This window comes from Rana temporaria, chromosome 2, assembly GCF_905171775.1.
Source record: "Rana temporaria chromosome 2, aRanTem1.1, whole genome shotgun sequence".
NCBI classification, from domain to species: domain Eukaryota; kingdom Metazoa; phylum Chordata; class Amphibia; order Anura; family Ranidae; genus Rana; species Rana temporaria.
The window spans coordinates 133,637,782-133,658,172 of NC_053490.1; the positions used below are offsets into that span (position 1 = coordinate 133,637,782).

General features: G+C 45.0%; 1 protein-coding gene across 10 annotated transcripts in view; it reads right to left on the reverse strand.

The window, feature by feature from the left end:
* SMARCC2 (SWI/SNF related, matrix associated, actin dependent regulator of chromatin subfamily c member 2) overlaps positions 1 to 20,391 on the reverse strand; it is a 113,899-nt gene that overhangs the window by 11,127 nt on the left and 82,381 nt on the right. For 6 of the 10 annotated variants that reach the window (XM_040341106.1, XM_040341102.1, XM_040341107.1 and 3 more), the window contains exons 21-24: positions 19,254 to 19,451; positions 18,782 to 18,846; positions 6,502 to 6,631; positions 4,861 to 5,015 (exon numbers count right to left, since the gene is read on the reverse strand). In XM_040341106.1, the coding sequence (XP_040197040.1) occupies positions 4,861 to 5,015; positions 6,502 to 6,631; positions 18,782 to 18,846; positions 19,254 to 19,451 (548 nt within the window). The remainder of the gene's footprint in view (positions 1 to 4,860; positions 5,016 to 6,501; positions 6,632 to 18,781; positions 18,847 to 19,253; positions 19,452 to 20,391) is intronic. The other 4 variants (XM_040341110.1, XM_040341103.1, XM_040341108.1 and 1 more) reach the window with 1 other exon arrangement.

The following is a 20,391-nucleotide window of genomic DNA, read 5'->3' on the forward strand; positions in this document are numbered from 1 at the left end:
ATTTACGTCCATCCAGATGCTGAGAAACGACTTTTTCCTGTATGGCTTATGTTTATTTGCTGGCCGATCAAATACCAGCAGTTTCTCAGAAATTGCAAGCCTTTAGATAGGTTACTGATGCATGATGTGTATAATGTATTCATTTCTCTTAAAATGTTTACCATTCTAGCTGACTGATAATTGCAAGCTAGAAATAACATGGCTGTCTTTAAACTATGCCTGTCATATCCTCCATAACCCCTCCTGCCCGCATAGGTGGCTCCTTCAGTACCACAGCTTACGGTGTGACTCCAATCTGCACTTCAGTAGTCCATAACTTTGTTCACTCATCATTCACTATTGTGAAAACAATCCCTTTACTTCTTGTACCATTTCACAAACAAAAGAAGTTCTGTGGAAAATGAAAAAAAGACTTGGGCCACTTTCACACTAGGGGACCGATCGTATTTGCCTGTCAGTATTTCAGGTGGACCCATTTTTACCCTCCACTCTCCTCTATCGAGCAGCCCGCCGACATCCGATCCAATATTATCCGTTAAAACAGCTGGGGGAATGGATGACAGTCAGGTGTAAAAGGAACAGGCTTAAAAATAGACTAGCTGGATTAAGTTGTCGCTCTCCGTAGTTGGCCGCTGCAACTTGGTCAAGATGATCTGGAATCCCCAGATATTAGATGCACTCCACAACGCCCCTATCTGGATCCCAATCCCTATGTTTAAAAGGTGTAAAACTATCTATCGTGCACTGATATGGAGGAAACAGGTTCCGAGAATAAAATTAGAAACCTTACAGGAGGCCAAATATTCAGGTGGGCTGGCAGTACCAAACCCATTCTATTACTTTATGGCGGCTCAACTACAACACCTGACGGGCTGGTTATACCCGGAGCCCTCTGATCCCATTAGGAATGTAGTAAGAACACAGGTGTCCAGTGATGGAATTGTGGAGTGCATAGAGGCTGGTGAACTAGGAGCTTTGACTTAATACCCCACACTCATACTTATAAACAAAATATTGAACAAGGCCAAACAACACCTGCAATACACGGGGTAAACTCACTGGTCACGCATCTGGAATAACCGTAACTACCCAGAACTACACAAGCTTAAAAATGTCTCCAATTGGTCAAGGAGTGGAGTAAACTATATTCCACAACTGTATTGTGGAGGAATACTCTGCGACTTCCAATCTCTGCACACAGAATTTGACCTGCCTAATACCTTATATTTCCAGTACTTGCAGTTTCTGCATGCTATTGCAGCGCAGGCGGCGACCTCCACTTGGGAGCTCGCTAGACCTGTGGAGCTCACCCAACTGGTTGGGTCGTCTACTAGAAAGGGACAGATGTCTTCTATATATAACTCCCTTCTTGGGCATCTCTAAAGCAATGACTCTGAAGTGTAGAACTGACTGGGGAGCAGACATAGGCCGTATTTCGGACGAGGAATGGAACACCATCTTAGACAATGTACTTAAAGTGTCACTATCTTCTTCGCAAAAAACTTACCCAACTATTTATTATTCATTGCACACCTGAAAAATTGCACAAATGACACAGACGGAGATGATTCACTCTGTTCCCGGTGTCTGGTTGACAATGGTACACTGGTCCATAAGCTGCAGAGGTTCTGGGCATCGGTGGTTAACACTATCAATAGCATATGGAATCTCAAACTTACCACTAATCCTAAACTCTGTTTACTAGGCTGTCTAGAGGATGAACTGTACACACCACATACGTATATTGCCATCCTTAGACTGCTGTTCCTGGCGAGGAAACGAATAGCTAGAAAATGGCTGTCTGCAACGACCCCTACATTTTCAGAATGGATTGCATCTGTAAATGACTCTCTTATTAGAGAACAGCTCACATGCAAGCACAGAGGTAGTCTCTCCTGGACTAGCTTCACTACGTCTAGTCCACAATAGAATCCTCGGGGGTGTAAACTCATCAACAAATGTGTCACAGTAGGGGACGATAATGAGTGGAAATGGCTATTTCAGAGGGTAGAGGAGGATATCTTTGCTTCCTTTACATGGCGGACCAGCTATGGGTCTGCTGGGTAGAGTAGGGGTCCTGCAGAGGCTGTTTTGTTTTATGTTACCCTTGTTTTGTGTGTTCTGTCTGATGGTTCATTTGTGAGCTTGATGTCCACTGCCCCCTGCTGTTTAGGGTACGGTGGTGTCCTGTTCTGCCCAGGGACCTTGTCAGGGTTGAGGAAAGAGGAGGATAAAACATCATTATGGGGACAGTTCTGGTACTTGGGAGACTATGGGACTGTGTCCGGGCACATACCAGGCACTTACGCTCCTTCCTGCCTAAGCCAATTTTCAGCTTTCTGTGCTGTCGCTGTTTAAATTACAATTGCGCGGTCATGCTACACTGTACCCAAACAGAATTTTTATCATTTTGTCCCCACAAATGAAGCTTTCTTTTGGTGGTATTTGACCGCCTCTGGGGTTTTTATTTTTTGCTATACAAATAAAAAAAGTTTTTATTTTTTTTTATGTTATAAAATTTTGTAAATAAGTACGTTTTCTCCTTCACTAATGGGCACTGATGAGGTGGCACTGATATGTGGCATTGATGAGCACTGGTAGGCGGCACTGTTGGGTGGCACTGATATGCAGCACTGATGGGCACTGATATGCGACACTAATGGGCACCGAAAGGCTGCAATGGTGGGTACTTATGGGTGGAATTGATAGGCGGCACTGATGGGCGGCACTGATGGGCACTAATGGGCATCGATACATGGCACTGATGGGCACTATTGGGCACTGACATGCGGCACTGATATTCATTACTGATGGGTATCCCTGGTGGCACTGGCAGGGACTTTGAATGGGCCTATTGGGCACTGACATGCGGCACTGATATTCATTATTGATGGGTATCCCTGGTGGCACTGGCAGGGACTTTGAATGGGCACTGACTGGCAGCTGCCTTGGCACCGATTGGCATTCCCTGGTGGTCTAGGGGGCATCCCTGGTGGTCCTGGGCGGCATGCTGGTGGTGCTGTGATCCAAGGGGGGGCTGCGCTGATAAACCATCAGCAAAAACCCCCCCGTCAGGAGAGCAGCCGATCGGCTCTCCTCTACTCGCGTCTTTCAGACACGAGTGAGGAAAAGCTTATCTGTGGCTTTTCCTGTTTACATTGTGATCAGCCGTGATTGGACACAGCTGATCACGTGGTAAAGAGCCTCCGCTGGAGGCTCTTTACCAAGATCAGTGTAGCGGTGTGTCAATAGACATCCAGTCAGGATAATGAAACCACTTCCCGGACGTCAATTCCCCATTGACCGGGCGTAAAGTGGTTAAGGTACATATGCTGCTGAATATAGTTCTCCGCTTATTATATTATAGGATGTACAAATGTCATACTGGATTGTTTTGTCATATCACATTGTCGCCTAAGTGTCCTTGCTAATAACAGTGTACTTGTTCTCTGTGTACTGTAATGAGAAAATACAAATGTTGTGTTTTTTGTGTTAGTCTTAAATAAGAAAAATGATCCGATTTAACCACTTAAGACCCGGACCAAAATGCAGCTAAAGGACCCGGCCAGGTTTTGCGATTCGGCACTGCGTCGTTTTAACAGACAATTGCACGGTCGTGCGACGTGGCTCCCAAACAAAATTGGCGTCTTTTTTTCCCCACAAATAGAGCTTTCTTTTGGTGGTATTTGATCACCTCTGCGGTTTTTATTTTTTGCGCTATAAACAAAAATAGAGCGACAATTTTGAAAACAATTCAATATTTTTTACTTTTTGCTATAATAAATATCCCCCAAAAAAAATAAAAAAACGTTTTTTTTCCTCAGTTTAGGCCGGTACGTATTCTTCTACCTATTATTGGTAAAAAAAAATAAGCATTTATCGGTTGGTTTGCGCAAAATTTATAGCGTTTACAAAATAGGGGATAGTTTTATTGCATTTTTATTATTTTTTTTTTACTACTTATGGCGGCGATCAGCGATTTTTTTCGTGACTACGACATTATGGCGGACACTTCGGACAATTTTGACACATTTTTGGGATCATTGTCATTTTCACAGCAAAAAATGCATTTAAAATGCACCGTTTACTGTGAAAATGACAGTTGCAGTTTGGGAGTTAACCACAGGGGGCGCTGATGGGGTTATGTGTGACCTTGTGTGTTTACAACTGTAGGGGGATGTGGCTGTAGGTGTGACGTCATCGATTGTGTTTCCCTATAAAAGGGATCACACGATCGATGACGCCGCCACAGTGAAGAACGGGGAAGCCGTGTTTACACGCGGCTCTCCCCGTTCTTCAGCTCTGTGGACCGATCGCGGGACTCCAGCGGCGATCGGGTCCGCAGGTCCCGGAGCTTCGGACCGGGTCGCGCCCGCGACTGGAAAATAGCACAGCACGTACCTGTACGTGCATGTGCCCAGCTGTGCCATTCTGCCAACGTAAATGTGCAGGAGGCCCTTAAGTGGTTAAAAAAAAAAAAAGGAACAGGCTTACATCCGACAGCCTATAGAGGAAAGTAGGCTGTGTCTGTGTCCGCTCTGCTTAAGCCATCCACCTGGTCAGTGGGGATCAACTGACAAATTCCTCGCTAAGCAAGCAGACTCCAATGGCGCCCGCCTGGTGTGGAACGGGCCTAAGGCGTCGTTCATACAGTGCAGAGAGACGTGAGTTTTTCTGCACGTGCTCTGCAAGGGCACAAAGAAAACAACTGTTCTCTATATACCGTAAACCGATATCTCTGTAAGTGAAATTTTTGAATTTTTTTCATCAGTTTTTCTGCACGTATGGCGTGAGCGAGGAATATGAGGCCTGGGCTTGTTGGGTAAAACTGGGCCAACCAAGGCCAAGATTATTACTTACTTTTGCCTTCACAGCAGCAGCAGCCAAGGCAGCAGCAGCAGCTGTAGAGAGGTTTCCCTCTCCAATGTCCCTCTCCACCTTGTTCTTCACAGTGGATTCCTCCTTATCTGTTTCTTCTGATCCTTCTTTACTATCAGAGACTTTGTCCCCATCAGCTGCAATGAACGCAAATAAGAATTGAAATACACATATACAGGATATGTAAAATATCATGAATTTGACATACTATTACCTCTGTATTATTCTACACGTGATTATTATTCTACTATACGACATATGGTTAAAAGGTTAGCCCAATAAATACTGAGGGAGGAGTTTGGAGAGGGATGAACAGCTATTGTAAAACAAAGTCAATTAGTGTGGCGCGAGACCTCTACATTTTTTGGTTTGTGGTACAATTCAGTTTCTGGTAGATGCAGGAGTCATCTGGGAAAATATTTTATCTATCAGTGAGATTTCTGCACATTCTGTGACCATTATGAGTCAATCTCACTCTGGCTGCTGGACTTGAAATTTATTTTATATTAAAGAGGTACTGCAGTCTGCTCACATAGTTTGTAATAAAAACATCTTTGCCATTCTGAAGCTTCCCTCCAACCACTTTGCATATTATTTTATATATACTGCGATTCTGTACTTGCCAAATATGCTGCAGAAATCTCCCTCCACTAAGTCTGGCTGCATCCATTTTTTTTAAATCAAAGTGGAATTGATTGAGCATAATAAACAGGATATACATTTAAATGTAGAGTGCAACAGGCACCAATCAAAAGTATAGAGCATTTGACATACCCATCATGAATTTAAGATATAACAGGTCATATTGCCAAGGATAGGCCAGAAACCGATCTGCAATATCTATTGCGTCTGGATGTTGGATTAGTAGCTGACTTAGAGAGTGTGGTGTGAGATGTGACAGTGCGACAGGGAGAGATGTACAATCAATCAAAATGTAACAAAAACATTGATTTTAGGTGGACTGACACCTTAATAAAAAAAACGCAACAAGAAAAGTCAAACAGCAGAATACAGTAAAGCACATGAAGGTGATGGTAAATACTGTACATATCACATAAGCAAAATACTTTCTTTTTCATCTTCTGACAAGGGTTTTCCAGGACTAACACCCCCATGTCACTTTACTTCTAATGCCCCGTACACACGATCACTTTTTGTGATGAAAAAAAATGTCATTTTTAAAAACGTCATTTAAAATGATCGTGTGTGGGCTTCACATAATTTTTTGTCTTCTGAAAAACAACCAAAAAAAAATTCGAACATGCTTCAATTTTTTATGTCATTTTTTTAAAAAGTCATTTTTTTGTGTCGTAAAAAATGATCGTGTGTGGGCAAAAACTACGTTTTAAAACCGCACATGCCCAGAAGCAAGTTATGAGACGGGAGGTAAAACTACCATTCATAATGCCATTAGTGTCAACACAAGAGAAGCTTTTAAAAAAAATTAAATAAAAAAAAAATCGAATTATTTTATGCTCATTTCGACCAGGATGCATGTGATAACATGTACATCACTGACTGGTGAACACTGTAGACCTATCCAACGAAAATATGCTTCTGAGGCACAGCTCCCTGCTAGAAAATGTAAAGCACAAAAATTAGTTTGGAGAAAGAGAAACCTACCCATATCTACATCACTCTTCTCAGAGTCCTTGTCTGTGTCATCTTTGATCTTCTCTTCCTCTTTCTTTGCAGGATCACAAACACGCTCCTTTACATCCTCTTCTACTACAGGCTCTATGGGTGAATCCTGCTGAAGAACAGAAATCACAAACTATATATTAATTGGCCGGCCATTGCGAGCTTCATCTGATAAAAAGAGGACTTAGGTGTTAAAGGGGTTGTAAAGGTAAAAACAAATTTCCCTAAATAGCTTCCTTTACCTTAGTGCAGTCTTCCTTCACTTACCTCATTCTTCCATTTTGCTTTTAAATGTCCTTATTTCTTCTGAGAAATCCTCACTTCCTGTCTGTAACTACACGCATTAATGCAAGGCTTTCTCCCTGGTGTGGAGAAAGCCTCCGGGGGGGGGGGGGGGGGGGGGAGCAGGCATGTCAGGACACTCTCTACTTTGCATATAGAGAAGGGAGCTGTGTGTTAGTGGGCGTCCTGACACTCCTGCTCGCCCCCTCAGGAGGCTTTCTCCACACCAGGGAGAAAGCCTTGCATTACGGTGGTGAGTTACAGACAGAAGAACAGGAAGTGAGCGTGAGCGAGGAATATGAGGCCTGGGCTTGTTGGGTAAAACTGGGCCAACCAAGGCCAAGATTATTACTTACTTTTGCCTTCACAGCAGCAGCAGCCAAGGCAGCAGCATGCAAAGCCTTGCATTACGGTGGTGAGTTACAGACAGAAGAACAGGAAGTGAGCATTTCTCAGAAGAAATAAGGGGATTTTTATTAACAGCTTACCTGTAAAAATCCTTTTCTTGGAGTACATCACGGGACACAGAGCAGCATAGTAATGACCAGACCTCAAGTTTTCCTCTCGCCTACTCGCATTTTGAAAATGAGGTATGGCGAGGAGCTGGGCTGCCTGGGAGAGGGGGGGCAAGCACCGCCGGCGGCTGTTGTTGATCTGGAGCTGTTCTCCCAGCAATCGCCTATGCCATAGATCGGGCATCACTAACACTGTTTCATTAGGACCGCTGTGATATCTCAACGATATCAACCGCTGTGATATCTGGCGACTTACCTCTATCCTCGCACACGCCGGCAGATGTTGGTGTCCGCACAGGGGCCCCAGCAGGGAGGGCCCTTGCTGCATCGCTGCGTCCTCCTGCAGTCCGGTCGGCCGTGTAACATTACCGCGCGGAACAGGAGATTCAGTTTGCTGTTCCCGGGGCCGGACTGAAAGAAAAGTGAACACTCAGTGTGTGCACTTCCTGTCAGTCCGGCCGGGAACAGGAACCTGATTCTCCTGTACCGCGCGGTTATGGTACACGGCCGACCGGACTGCAGGAGGACGCAGCGGTGCGGCAAGGGCCTTCCCTGCTGGGGCCCCTGGCCAGCTCGGGGCCCGAGGCAAATGCTTGCTTTGCCTGTCGGGTTTCGACGGGCCTGATCTCACACCACAGCAGGTCATCAGCATTGCAATTTTCACACAGGTAGCAGTAGCACTGTAATCAGGTGCTCTATCATGGCTCTCTGTCACATTGCTTTTGGGTGCTGACTTTGTTATGGCTGTTACATACAGTAAGTACAGCAAGCAATAAGTTAACAAAGTCAGCACCCAAAAGCAATAACAGAGACATGATAGAGCACCTGATTACAGTGCTACTGCTACCTGTGTGAAAATTGCAATGCTGATGATAATAAGATAATAAGATGATAATTTACACTTAATTCGAACTGTTTTCCATCCGACGTATCAGTACTTCACTGGTTTGGAAGGGTGATATCTTGGTCATCACTACAGCAATGATCAAGATATAATTTTAGCAATTCTGCACAAAGTAAAAGTAATCCTAGTGGCTAAGAAGCCCCTGGATTACTTTTACAGGCAGTGGAAGGGGGTTCCACCTTTACTGCTTTTAGCATGTGACCAGTAGCAACCGGTTACTGGGACACATTGAGAAGGATGGATGTCGTTCCTCCCAGGTGTAATGTCAGAAACTGGAAGTGATGAGGATTTTATCACTTTCGGTTTCGGGCTCATTTTAAAAAGCCATTAACGGCTTGAACAAGTATCTGATCAAACTGATCTTGGTTTGATCTTGTGCTTTGGAGGCCAGAGGAAAGATATGGGGTCTAAAAGACTCCATATCTCTCCATAAAGAGGACATGTCATGACCCATGCTATCACAAGGGATGTTGTTCATCCCTTGTGAAAGTAAAAATGAAAAAAAAGTAAAGATACAGTGTAAGATTTGTTTTTCTATGTGTAATAAAATACAATTTAAAGGAAATTTAAACTGCCCCCACTCCTTCATGCTTATTAATTGCAAATGCATGCGGTGGCTCCGCACACATATGTAAATCGCTTCAAGTCAGGGGCGGGGCCAGGGGTGGGGTCAAGGGCGTGGTTTAAGGGGGCCCCGTCAGGTAGGCTGTACGGGGCCCCATGATTTCTAACAGCGGCCCTGTGTGGGGGAGCCGAGGACTGGTGTGTGGGGGAGCCGAGGACTGGGGTGTGGGGGAGCCGAGGACTAGAATGTGGGGGAGCCAAGACACAATGAGGCTGCAATGATAAAGTTGTTAATATTTATTTTTGTAACTTAATTCTGCATAAAACATTTAAGTGTCATTTCAGGAGATAATTTATGAGGGCGTGATTAGCGGCAGAATTAGGGGCAGGGCATGGTAGGGGTTGGGCGGGGAAACTGGTGGCGAGTAACCCTTGAGGCCTGGCTAGTGGCTCAAGACTTGAAATTTTGAGCCCTGGTAATGGCTATGTGGGTTATAGAGCCTTCCTTCAGGTGATGGACACTGGCACTCAAAGACGGGAAGTTCCCTCCCTATATAACCCCTCCCACACCGGGAGCACCTCAGTTTTGTAGCAAGCAATACAGATCCCAATATTCCCCAGAAGAGGGGCGGGAGCTCTGTGTGCCGTGATGTACTCCAAGAAAAGGATTTTACAGGTAAGCTGTTAATAAAAATCCCCTTTTCTTTATCGTACATCACGGGACACAGAGCAGCTTAGTAATGACTATGTGGGATGTCCTACAGCAATGCCAAATGAGGGGAGGGGAACCAGAAGCAAACAAAATATAGGCGCCACCGGCCGCACGGATTTATACCGCAGCTTGCAGAACCGCATGCCCAAAGGCCAAGTCCGCGCGCCTTCTAATATCCAACTGGTAAAACCTTGTAAATGTGTGGACTGACGACCAGGTCGCTGCCCTACAGACTTGAGCCATGGAGACCTGATGATGCACCGCCCAAGAAGCGCCCACTGCCCTAGTAGAGTGAGCCCTTACTGATACTGGGGGATCCTTCCCCTTTAATCCATAGGCCTGCAAGATTGTCTGCCGAATCCACCTAGAAATAGTGGCTTTCGACGCTGCCTGGCCCTTCTTAGGTCCCTCTGGCAGGACAAACAAGACATCAGTTTTCCGGATCTGGGCAGTAGCCCTCAGATAGACCCTGACTGCCCTTACCACATCCAAGGAATGTAGTATCTTTTCCTTCTCAGAACTCGGATTTGGAAAAAAAGATGGAAGAATAAGATCCTGGTTCAGGTGAAAACCTGATACCACCTTCGAGAGGAAGGATGGATGAGGCCGCAAAACGACCCTATCCTTGTGGATGATCAAGTATGGCTCCCGACAGGAAAGTGCAGCCAACTCTGAAACTCTTCTGGCCGAAGACATGGCCACCAGGAATACCAGTTTCCTAGTTAGTAAGTATAAGGGAATCTCCCTCAATGGTTCAAAGGGCTGTTTCTGTAGAGCCGAAAGGACCAAGTTTAGGTCCCAGGGACACAAGGGGGTCCTGATCGGGGGATTAAAAAAAACGGACAAAGCCGAAATCTGCCCTTTAATGGTGCTGACGGCTAGCTTCATGTCCACAGCGAGTTGAAAAAACTCTAGAATCCTGCCAATAACAAATTTACGAGGGTGCCACCTCCTGGCTTCACACCAGGCTACATAAGCCCTCCAGACTCTGTAATAGATTAGCCTAGACACAGGCTTTCTGGCATTAATTAGAGTGGAGATCACAGGGTTGGTGAGCCCTCTCCTTCTTAAGATATAGGATTCAGTCACCAGGCCGTCAAACTTAGCGACTGTAAGAAAGGGTGGAATATCGGGCCCTGAGAGAGTAGGTCTGGACGGAGCGGAAGGGTCCAAGGATCCCCCACCGACATCTTTACGATTAGCGTACCAAGACCTCCGGGACCAGGCTGGGGCTACCAGAATCACCGGCTTGCGTTCCACCCAGATCCTGCGAAGGAGCCGGGGTAACAGTCGCACAGGGGGGAAGGCGTATATCAGGAAGAACTAAGTCCACGGGCACATGAGCGCATCCGTCTGGCACGCCAACGGGTCGCTTGTCCGGGACACAAATCTGTCTAGTCTTGTATTGAACCTGGATGCCATGAGATCGACATCCGGAGAACCCCACCTCCTGCAAAGATCCCGGAATACCTGGGGATGGAGACACCATTCTCCTGGAGAGATCTGTTGGCGGCTGAGGTAATCCGCCTGCCAATTCTCTATCCTGGGGATAAAAACCGCCGATATGCAGGGCACATGCGCTTCTGCCCATGTGAGGACCTGATCGGCCTCTCTTTGGGCTAATTGGCTCCTGGTGCCCCCCTGGTGGTTTATATATGCCACCGCTGTGGCGTTGTCCAACTGTATCCTGACTGGGAACCCCCGCAGCTCCGCCGTCCATGCCCTTAAGGCTAGCCGAACTGCCCGGATCTCCAGCAGATTGATGGGCAGATCCCTTTCCAAAACTGACCACCTTCCCTGCTGGGTCAGGTTCCCTAGCACTGCTCCCCAGCCCGTCAGGCTGGTGTCCGTCGTCACTATCTTCCAAGAGACCGGGCTGAAGGATCTCCCCTTCTGCAGATTCCAGGGGGTTAACCACCAGCAGAGACTCTGCCGGACCAGAGGAGAGAGAGACATGGGGTAGTCCAACGTATGAGACGCTCTGTTGCAGGCAGAAAGGATGGCTGCCTGCAATTTCCTTGAATGGAATCGAGCGTAAGGTACTGCCTCGAACGCGGCCACCAGTTTCCCCAATAGTCGCATACAGAGGCGAATGGATGGTTTTTCCTTGCTCAGGACCGACCAAATGAATTCTCTTATAGAGTTGATATTTAGTTGAGGCAAGAAGATCTGGTGTTCTGTGTCGAAAAACATGCCTGAGATATTCCAGCCGTTTTGTTGGCTGTAAGGCCGACTTGTCCTCGTTTATGATCCAGCCGAGTGACTGGAGATACCGTACCATCATACGAACAGCTCGCTTCAAGCTGAGGGCCGAATGATCTATCAACAAGAGATCATCTAAATATGCTATCACTGAGATCCCCTGGGCTCTTAAGCTGGCCAACAGGGGTGCCAAGATCTTTGTGAAGGGAGCCGTGGCCAACCCGAAGGGGAGGGCCACGAACTGGAAGTGGCGCTGGCCTACCAAAAAACGTAGGTACTTGTGATGGCCTGGGAATATCGGCACGGAATATCGGCACGTGGAGGTATGCATCCTTTATGTCGATAGATGCCAGAAAATCTTCGCCCTGTAAAGTGGTGGCTACAGACCGGATAGAATCCATCCGAAAGGTCCGGATGTTTAAATACTGATTCAGGCCCTTCAGGTCTAATATTGGCCTGACGTCGCCATTTGGCTTCAGGATAATGAAAACATTTGAATAGTATCCCCGTCCCTGTTCCTGAACTGGCACCTCTACGATTACCCCCTGAGACAAGAGTCGATCCAAGGCTGCCAAGAGTGAATCCCTCTTTCCCAGGTCCTTTGGCACGTTTGAAATAAGAAAGCGAGGAGGGGGGAACCCCTGAAACTCCAGTTGGTAGTCTGAAGAGACCGTGGAGAGGACCCATCTGTCGGGAACTTTCTCCTGCCAGACTTCTGAGAAGAACCAGAGCCTTCCCCCCACCGGAGGGAGTGAGGGCGCCCCTTCATAAAGGCGCCTTTGGGGCCCGTTTGGCTGACTTACAGGTCCAGGGTCTCCCGTTACCTGGAGCCTGACCCTGTGGCTTATTCCCCATGCCTGATCGACCTGGAGGCCGTCGATACTGCTGGGAGGCCGAGGTCCCCAGGGCTGAAGGAGGTAGAACGTTTAAACGTGGGACCTCGGACCCTCTTCTTAACCGGCAAAAGGGTACTTTTCCTACTTGAAATCTTCTGAATATATTTATCCAGATCTTCTCCAAACAACCTTTCGCCATGAAAAGGAAAACATGCCAAGAGTTTTTTGAAAGGGGTCTCGGCTGACTAATTCTTCAGCCATAGGAGTCTCCGCATATGAACTAAAGATAGCGAGAGACAAGTCTTTGATGGCATCGACGGCAAAGCACAGGGCTCTTGGTAAGTCAGCCAACTCCTGAGCCTGCTGGGCAGGAAAATCCCTTAGGACCTGCTTTGTCTGGTCTTTTAATGCCTGGCAAACCCCAATGGCCGCTATGGCCGGCTGAATCACTGCCCCTGCCGTGGTAAAAGATACTTTTAGCAAAGTTTCCAACCACTTATCGGCAGAGTCCTTAAACATTTGGACATTATTAACAGGGCAAGTAAGGCTTTTATTAACGCACAAAACAGCTGCGTCTACCGCGGGAAGAGACCACTTCTTTGTGAATTTCTCTTCCATTGGGTAGAGAACAGAGAATCTCTTAGGGGGAACAAAGATCCTGTCCGGGTGTACCCAATCCTGATACATCAGATCCTCTAACAGAGGATGGATAGGGAAAACGGAACCCAGAGAGGACACTGCGCTCACTGCCGGCTCTGGCCAGGGCAATCTGAAAGCCGAGCGCACCATATCCGCCAAGGACTGGACCCAAAGCTTCTCTGCCTGAGAAGCCGAAAAAGGTTCCTCTAAGGTCGATTCCTCAGAATCTGACCCCCTTAGGTCCTCTTCCGCTTGGTCCCCCTGAAATACGGCTTCCTCTAGGGAAAAAAACTCCCTGCCTGGGGACTGAACACCAGGAGAGGGGGACCTAGCCCGTTTCCTCTCGGGCAATGCGGCAGCAATTAAAGCTGTCAACCTCTGTTCCAACCCCCCTAGGGTGGAGGCCAATAGGGTGCAGGATCTAGGTGGCATGGGCTCTTAAAGTTAAAATTTGAGAGCCTGTGAATTTTTTAAGATAGAAAGATTGACTGTGTCAACTTTCTAGCAATCGTGGTCTATAATGTCTGTAACTGCTGCATAGGACCACCAAAAAGACTAATCAGAGATTTGTTCTGTGAAACAAGGAACTACTTTGGTCAACAAAGAGGATCTGGTTTTAAACCACTAGTCTGTTCAGGAGAACGATTTAGAAAAAGGTTTCCTGACAGATAATCCTTGTGGGTCCCCTTTTTATTTGTTTGCCATAGTGAAAAAGGAAAAACCCACTTAAGGATAATAGATTAAGGAAAGCTTATTCCCTGGGCTCAGAGGACTGGGGATCAAGGAGGAAGGGTGGGGATTATAACAAGCTGTCAATTGATTGTGTTTCCTGTGGGGAGGAGCCCTCATCTCTCAGGTGTGCCGTCCTGGAAGGTGATAGGAGAAAAAAAAAATTCTACCCAAGTTGATCGATCGATTAACTTGGGTACAATCTGCTCACCCATACATGGTTGAATCTTGACCAGTCCCTACTGAACCGGCCAGGATTTGAACAGTCTATGGCCGGCTTTAGACAAAATCCTCCAGAATGTATGGAGAGAAGTTCTCTCTAATTGCAGAACTGAAAGGCTGATTAGGCAGACTAGGAACTACCTCATCCTAAATAGCAGACATTGAATTGTCTCAAAGACTTGATCCACAACAGCTAAGAGACCGGGGAAAGGAAAATACAACAGAGAGGGAGACCCCTCAATACACAACTCTCCTGCAACAGATGAGAGACGGGTAACTCCCTGACCAAGGGAAAAGGACATAAGGGACAGCATGTGGTAGAGTCATCTACCAAAGAAACATTTTGGTTTAAATTCCTGCAGGCAATCAAAGGCATCCAGTACCGATGTTAGACAATAAAAATTCAAGCTGAATCCTGGAGACATTTGGACTATCAAGAAAATGTTATCCACGATAACCATCTTCTCCATAAGAAAATGTAAAAGAAACAGGGAGGGGGAGGCGCCACTCTGAGTGTAGTATTAAAGTAGAAACATGTAATGCATAAGATGAAAAGCACTTACAAGATATAAGTGGAAGTCATGCTCACCAAGGGGTATACAGTCCTGGAAGCTCTGTGTCCCACTGGTTCTACACACATTCCAGATTGCTGGTGGAAAGATTCTGGTGGATGTTGTTTTGCTGGATGGATAGATGTGCTTCAAAGGAACCAAGAAGCTCCATGCTGACCAACTTGAACCACGGAAGCGGAAATTACATCACCAGCACGGGGCGGAGGGAAGGGATCAGGACTGTCTGTATGAGAAATAGGCTACGCACTTGGAGCTCACAGCTCCTTCTATTGGCCTGCTGCTCTCTGGGAGAGAGCATTAATAAATACACTCTGAAGAGCGTGACGTCTACAGTAGTGGAACTACAACAGTCAGCGGACCGAAAACAGTGGGATAAAAGTTTTAAATACTTTCAAATAATAAAATATGGGGCATAAAAAGGTCTAGCAATATATGATGTATAAAAGTTGACATCAAATGTAATATGGGGCACATATTGGCCTAATTGAAAAGGCTGCTAATCTGATGGGACAGCAAGATGTGTATATAGACATATTTAAATATAAAAAAAATTAAAATGTGCATAAAAACTTATTTATACATACAAAAGAATTAGGTTATATGAAATGCATATGTGTATATAGAAGACTGATGTCATATTATGTATATGTGTGTACTCCGTGACTGCACATATGTAGATACGCACCAACATGTGTAAGTGCTGCTTTCCTATAACCATAAAAAGCAACACATTGGTAATATTACATATAAGAGATGGTTACTTACAAATACCACCACCCCTAACCGCAGACTAAGGATCCACCGATGTCCGAATTAAAGATGATGACCGTAAGGGTCCACTGTAAAAAAATAAATGATGTGTTTGTTACATTCCTGCTCAATTGTCTATGCTTGCCAAATCGTTGGTGTAGGGGACAGATAGTCCTCCCTCCATACAGGAGGTCACAAGGGCATGTCTGGCATTATATAACATACTCACATGTCATTGACATGTCATTGAATTTGCTTAAAACACAACTACTTTGAATTTGAGGACAGTCATTATTTACAAACCCAGGGCACAGCTATAGGGGCAAATTTTTCCCCCAACTATACAAATTTAACCATGAGATATTGGGAACTCCAGTATATTTTACACAACAATTCCTTTATAGCCAACATCATTTTCATGGGCGCTATATTGATTGACATAGTCATCATATGGGATGGTACCATAGATAGTCTGGTACAGTTTATATTGCATTGTAACCACAACAACCTGGGGTTATCTTTCACCCATGTGGTGGATCCTGACAGACTGGCTTTCCTCAACCTGGAACTTTACCACAGTGACTCGTGTATAGATGCCACCAACTGCGTAAAACCCTGCTGGGAACTCATTCATCCATTACCAGAGTTGCCACTACCCCAGGTGGATCAAAAATATCCCCAGGAGCCAGTTTCACAGGATCGGCCGCAATTGTACTAAGGACGAGGATTGCCAGACCCAAGGTCAACTCGTTACCAATAAATTCCTGGATAAAGGATACCCCTCCACCCTTGAGGAAGATGCCTTTCAACGGTATACATCTAAGCCTTTGCCTAAGCCCATCATATCAGATGAACCCCAACCAATACGGTTTACGACACAATTCCATTATTGCTACAAAAAAAATGGAAAACATTCAAATCAAAACATTGGTCAATTTTGTTGAAAGATCCCATCTCGGGTTCGTCTTTCACACAGAAACCCAGTCTTCTACTGCAGGGCCAAAAACATTAAAAGCCAAATAGCACCTAGTGCTTCCCTCATCCCACTAGTAGGCACGTTCCAATGGCAGAAAAAACTATGCCTTACGTGTAAATTTGTTCATCACGGGCAAAAAACATACACAACAAAATGAATGAGATTTACCATTAAAGAGTTCCATAATTGCTCTAGTGAGTATGTTATATAATGACTGACAAGCCCTTGTGGCCTCCTGTATGTAGGGAGGACTATCTGTCCCCTACGCCGATTTGGCAAGCATAGGCGATTCATTAAGCAGGGATGTGACAAACACAGTGTCCCCAGACACTTTCTGATGGAACATCAAAAATCCACTGTGGGTCTCCAAGTTTGGGTGATTGAGGCCATCTCCAGAAATCTTCCTGCTGCAGAGTGTTTTAAACAGTTTTGCCGGCAGGAGACTTTCTGGATATATTCTTTAAATACTCTCTCGCCAGGGGGGCTCAATGAAGAGCTTGAGATACATACCTTGTTATAACACATGCACATATAGACCAGTTTCTTTAACATCATTTCATTTTTTTACAGTGGACCCTTATGGTCATCATTTTGAATTTGGACATCGATGGGTTCTTAGTCTGCGGTTGGGGGTGGTGGTATTTGTAAGTAACCATCTCTTATATGTAATATTACAGATGTGTTGCTTTTTATGGTTATAGGGAGGCAGCACTTACACATGTTGGTGCAGTCAAGGAGTACACACATATACATATTATGACACCTGTCTTCTATATGCACATATGAATTTTATATAACATAATCCTTATGTATGTATGTATGTATAAATAAGTTTTTATACACTTTTTTTTATTTTTTATATGTAGGTATGTCTATATACACATGTTGCTGTCCCTGCAAATTAGCAGAATTTTCAATTTAGCTCAATATGTGCTCCATATTACATTTGATGTCAATTTTTATATTGCTAGACCTTTTTATGTCCCATATTTTATTACTTGAAAGTATTTTAACTCTTTTATCCCACTGTTTTAAGTCCGCTGACCATTGTAGTTCCACGGCCGCGGACGTAATGCTTTCGAGAGTGTATTTATTGATGCTCTCCCGCAGAGAGCAGCAGGCCAGTAGAAGGAGCTGTGAGCTCCAAGCGCATAGCATATTCCTCATACAAACAGTCCTGATCCCTTCCTCCCGCCCCATGCTGGTGATGGAATTTCATCTTCCGCAGTTCAAGCTGGTCAGCGTGGAGCTTCCTGGTTCCTCTGAATGAAGCACAGCCATCCATCCAGCAAAACAACATCCACCAGACTCTTTCCACCAGCAATACAGAACGCGTGTGGAGCCAGTGGGACAAACTAGAGCTGCCACGACTGTATACCTCTTGATGAGTATGACTTCCACTTATATCTTGTAAGTGCTTTTAATTTTATGCAATAAATGTTTCTACTTTAATACTAAACTCAGAGTGGCGCCTCCCCCTCCCTGTTTATTTTACATGTTTTACAGAGTTTCTGGGCACACTCTGAGGATGGCTATCTCTTTTTAAACAACCCCCTTTCCCTTTGGCCCATTTTATGATCATTCTTATGACTTTTTCAGTAAATGCACAATATCCCATCTCAAGGGCATTACCTCCTGGAGCGCCAGTTTCCCAATTAACCAGTTTTCTCCATTAGAGGTCCCCTGAGTGTTCCACAAAGGGGGTGCCATGAGAAAACACAATGGATAACAATGGGACCAGCACCTAGGAGAAAATCTGGAGTGCAGAGGTAAGACCAGGTCAAAGTCCTGGGAGAATGTCAGTCAGTATATATATGTCTTAGCCGACAAGAAAGGCCAGAGGGTCCTCACTGGGGACAGACAGGTATGGCAGATCTAATGCATTCCATGCAAAACTGCTGGACCCACATGTTCCAAAAGAGACAAATGTATTCTTTGGTAGAGAGACCACTGGCCAGGTTGGGATACAGTTCCTGAGACCGAGCTAGTACAGGAGGCCCATTGGGGTAGGGGTAGGTCTGGTAGTCTGTGTGGTGGCACAGGAAGGTTTAGAAGCTGAAGAGAGCACTGGTGGTAAGAGTTTAGTCTGTCATTTTGAATGGGCATTCCCTGAACCTAGATGGCTGAATGGCAAACTATCTATGAACCCATCGGGAATAATGCACATCCCTTCACCTAGAAAAGTGAAGGTATACCTTTATGCTGATGAAGGCCTCCCTTTGGGTTTAGCAGGCGTCTTACCCCAGATCTTGCAGGGTGGGTTTGTTTAGGTCAGGGCAAAAAATATTATTGCACTTTGCATAAAGAGCACTTATCCTTTAAGTGCAAAATAATCATGTTGTGTAAAATTTAGGGCTACCTTTGGTTCTTTCCTCTCTTCTGTGGGCTGTGGTTCTGAAGGAGGTTCTTCCGTAGTATTTTCCTCTACAAAAAAAAAATTCAAATATCATACAGAAATTACAACAGACAACTATTTGTCAGTTAATGAATTCAAGTATAACATGTCTCCATCTCTCTACATAACCTATGAAGTGTATAAAGGGATCTGATGCAAAAGGGGAAAGTCCTGGAAGTCGCACATACTGTATCTGCAAATCCCTGTAAGAAGGTGTAAGACAGCCTCAGCCCAGGCTCCAACCAGGCCACATCTCCAATGTGGAACTTATCGGTTACTACAGAAGAAGAACTGGTGGAGCCTCGAGTGGTACCTGTAATTTTCGTTTGGGTCACAGTTCATAAAGGATGACTCTTCCAAGTATAATCGCTAGAAGTAATAATTATAGCAGACAGATAACAGAAAACGACTAAAAAAATATAAGGACTGCGCTTACCTATTCGCTCACTTATTCGCTCACTTATTCGCTCACTTATTCGCTCACTCTCTTCACAAGTAGTGCCAGCAATTCCACTGCTCTCGAGGCCATAACCTGGGTCAGGTTTGCCAGTTATTTTTGCTGCATCTTCCACCTTACGGACGTGGGCTTCTACTAATGCTGTGGGAACCTCCTCCTTCATCTTGGAAAACTCCTCTATTAGGAATGAGGAAAAAAAAACATTTTAGCAACTGTTTTACCAGAAGAGCTAGTAATAAAATACAAAGGATGACAGATAATCAGTAAGGCCCCTTCCACACGGGGCGCATCTGCTTGCACATGGTCCGACCATGTGAAAGGGGCTTTAGAAACAAACTCTAAAAAATAAAAATAAAAAAAGAATAGCAGCAACAAGTTATTGATACAATCAAATGTTCATACTATTACTTCTGACTATCTTTTTCTTTTACAAAAGGTTTTATTGTCTTTATAACATACACAATAGAGGCAACGGCATAGCAATTCGAAAGCAAACAGTATTTGTGAATATATGGGAATTGCCGTAGTTTCATACAACAAAAAGATGTGTAAATCTAGAACTTCACAACATCACAAAAAGTGAAAATGCACTCTGATTGGAGAGTTAATTCTATAGTTAGCTGAAACATCAGACCAAAGAAATTGCAAATCCACAATTTGATCACAGAAAAAAAAAACAACAAGAAAGAGCTGAAAACTCAAAAACAATATAACCAGGCCATGTTCTAAAGGCCCATTAGGTTTATATGTTAGTTAAATGGAGAAACCAAAAGGTAAAGAAGAGAAAAGTGGATGAACAAGAAACAAGGGAAAGAGCCCAGGAAAGATAGAAAAAGGGAAGCAAGAAAAGATAAAAGAGGTCTCAGGGAGCTTCTTCTGACTCATCTAATTCTATAAGGGGTGCCTTTTAGTTCAACAACTTTCAGGTTACCTAAGTGTACCAGTGAGAAGTGTATGAACCTCCCATGGAAGGAGTAACTTCAGAATGTCTAATCTTCTGTAAATAGAGCCTTTCTCTGAAGTGGCTGTGCCCCCTGTCCCCCCCCCCCCCCACACACACACCACCAGAGACTGAAACCCAACAATCCATATTTACTACTGAGAACCGCGCCAGCAC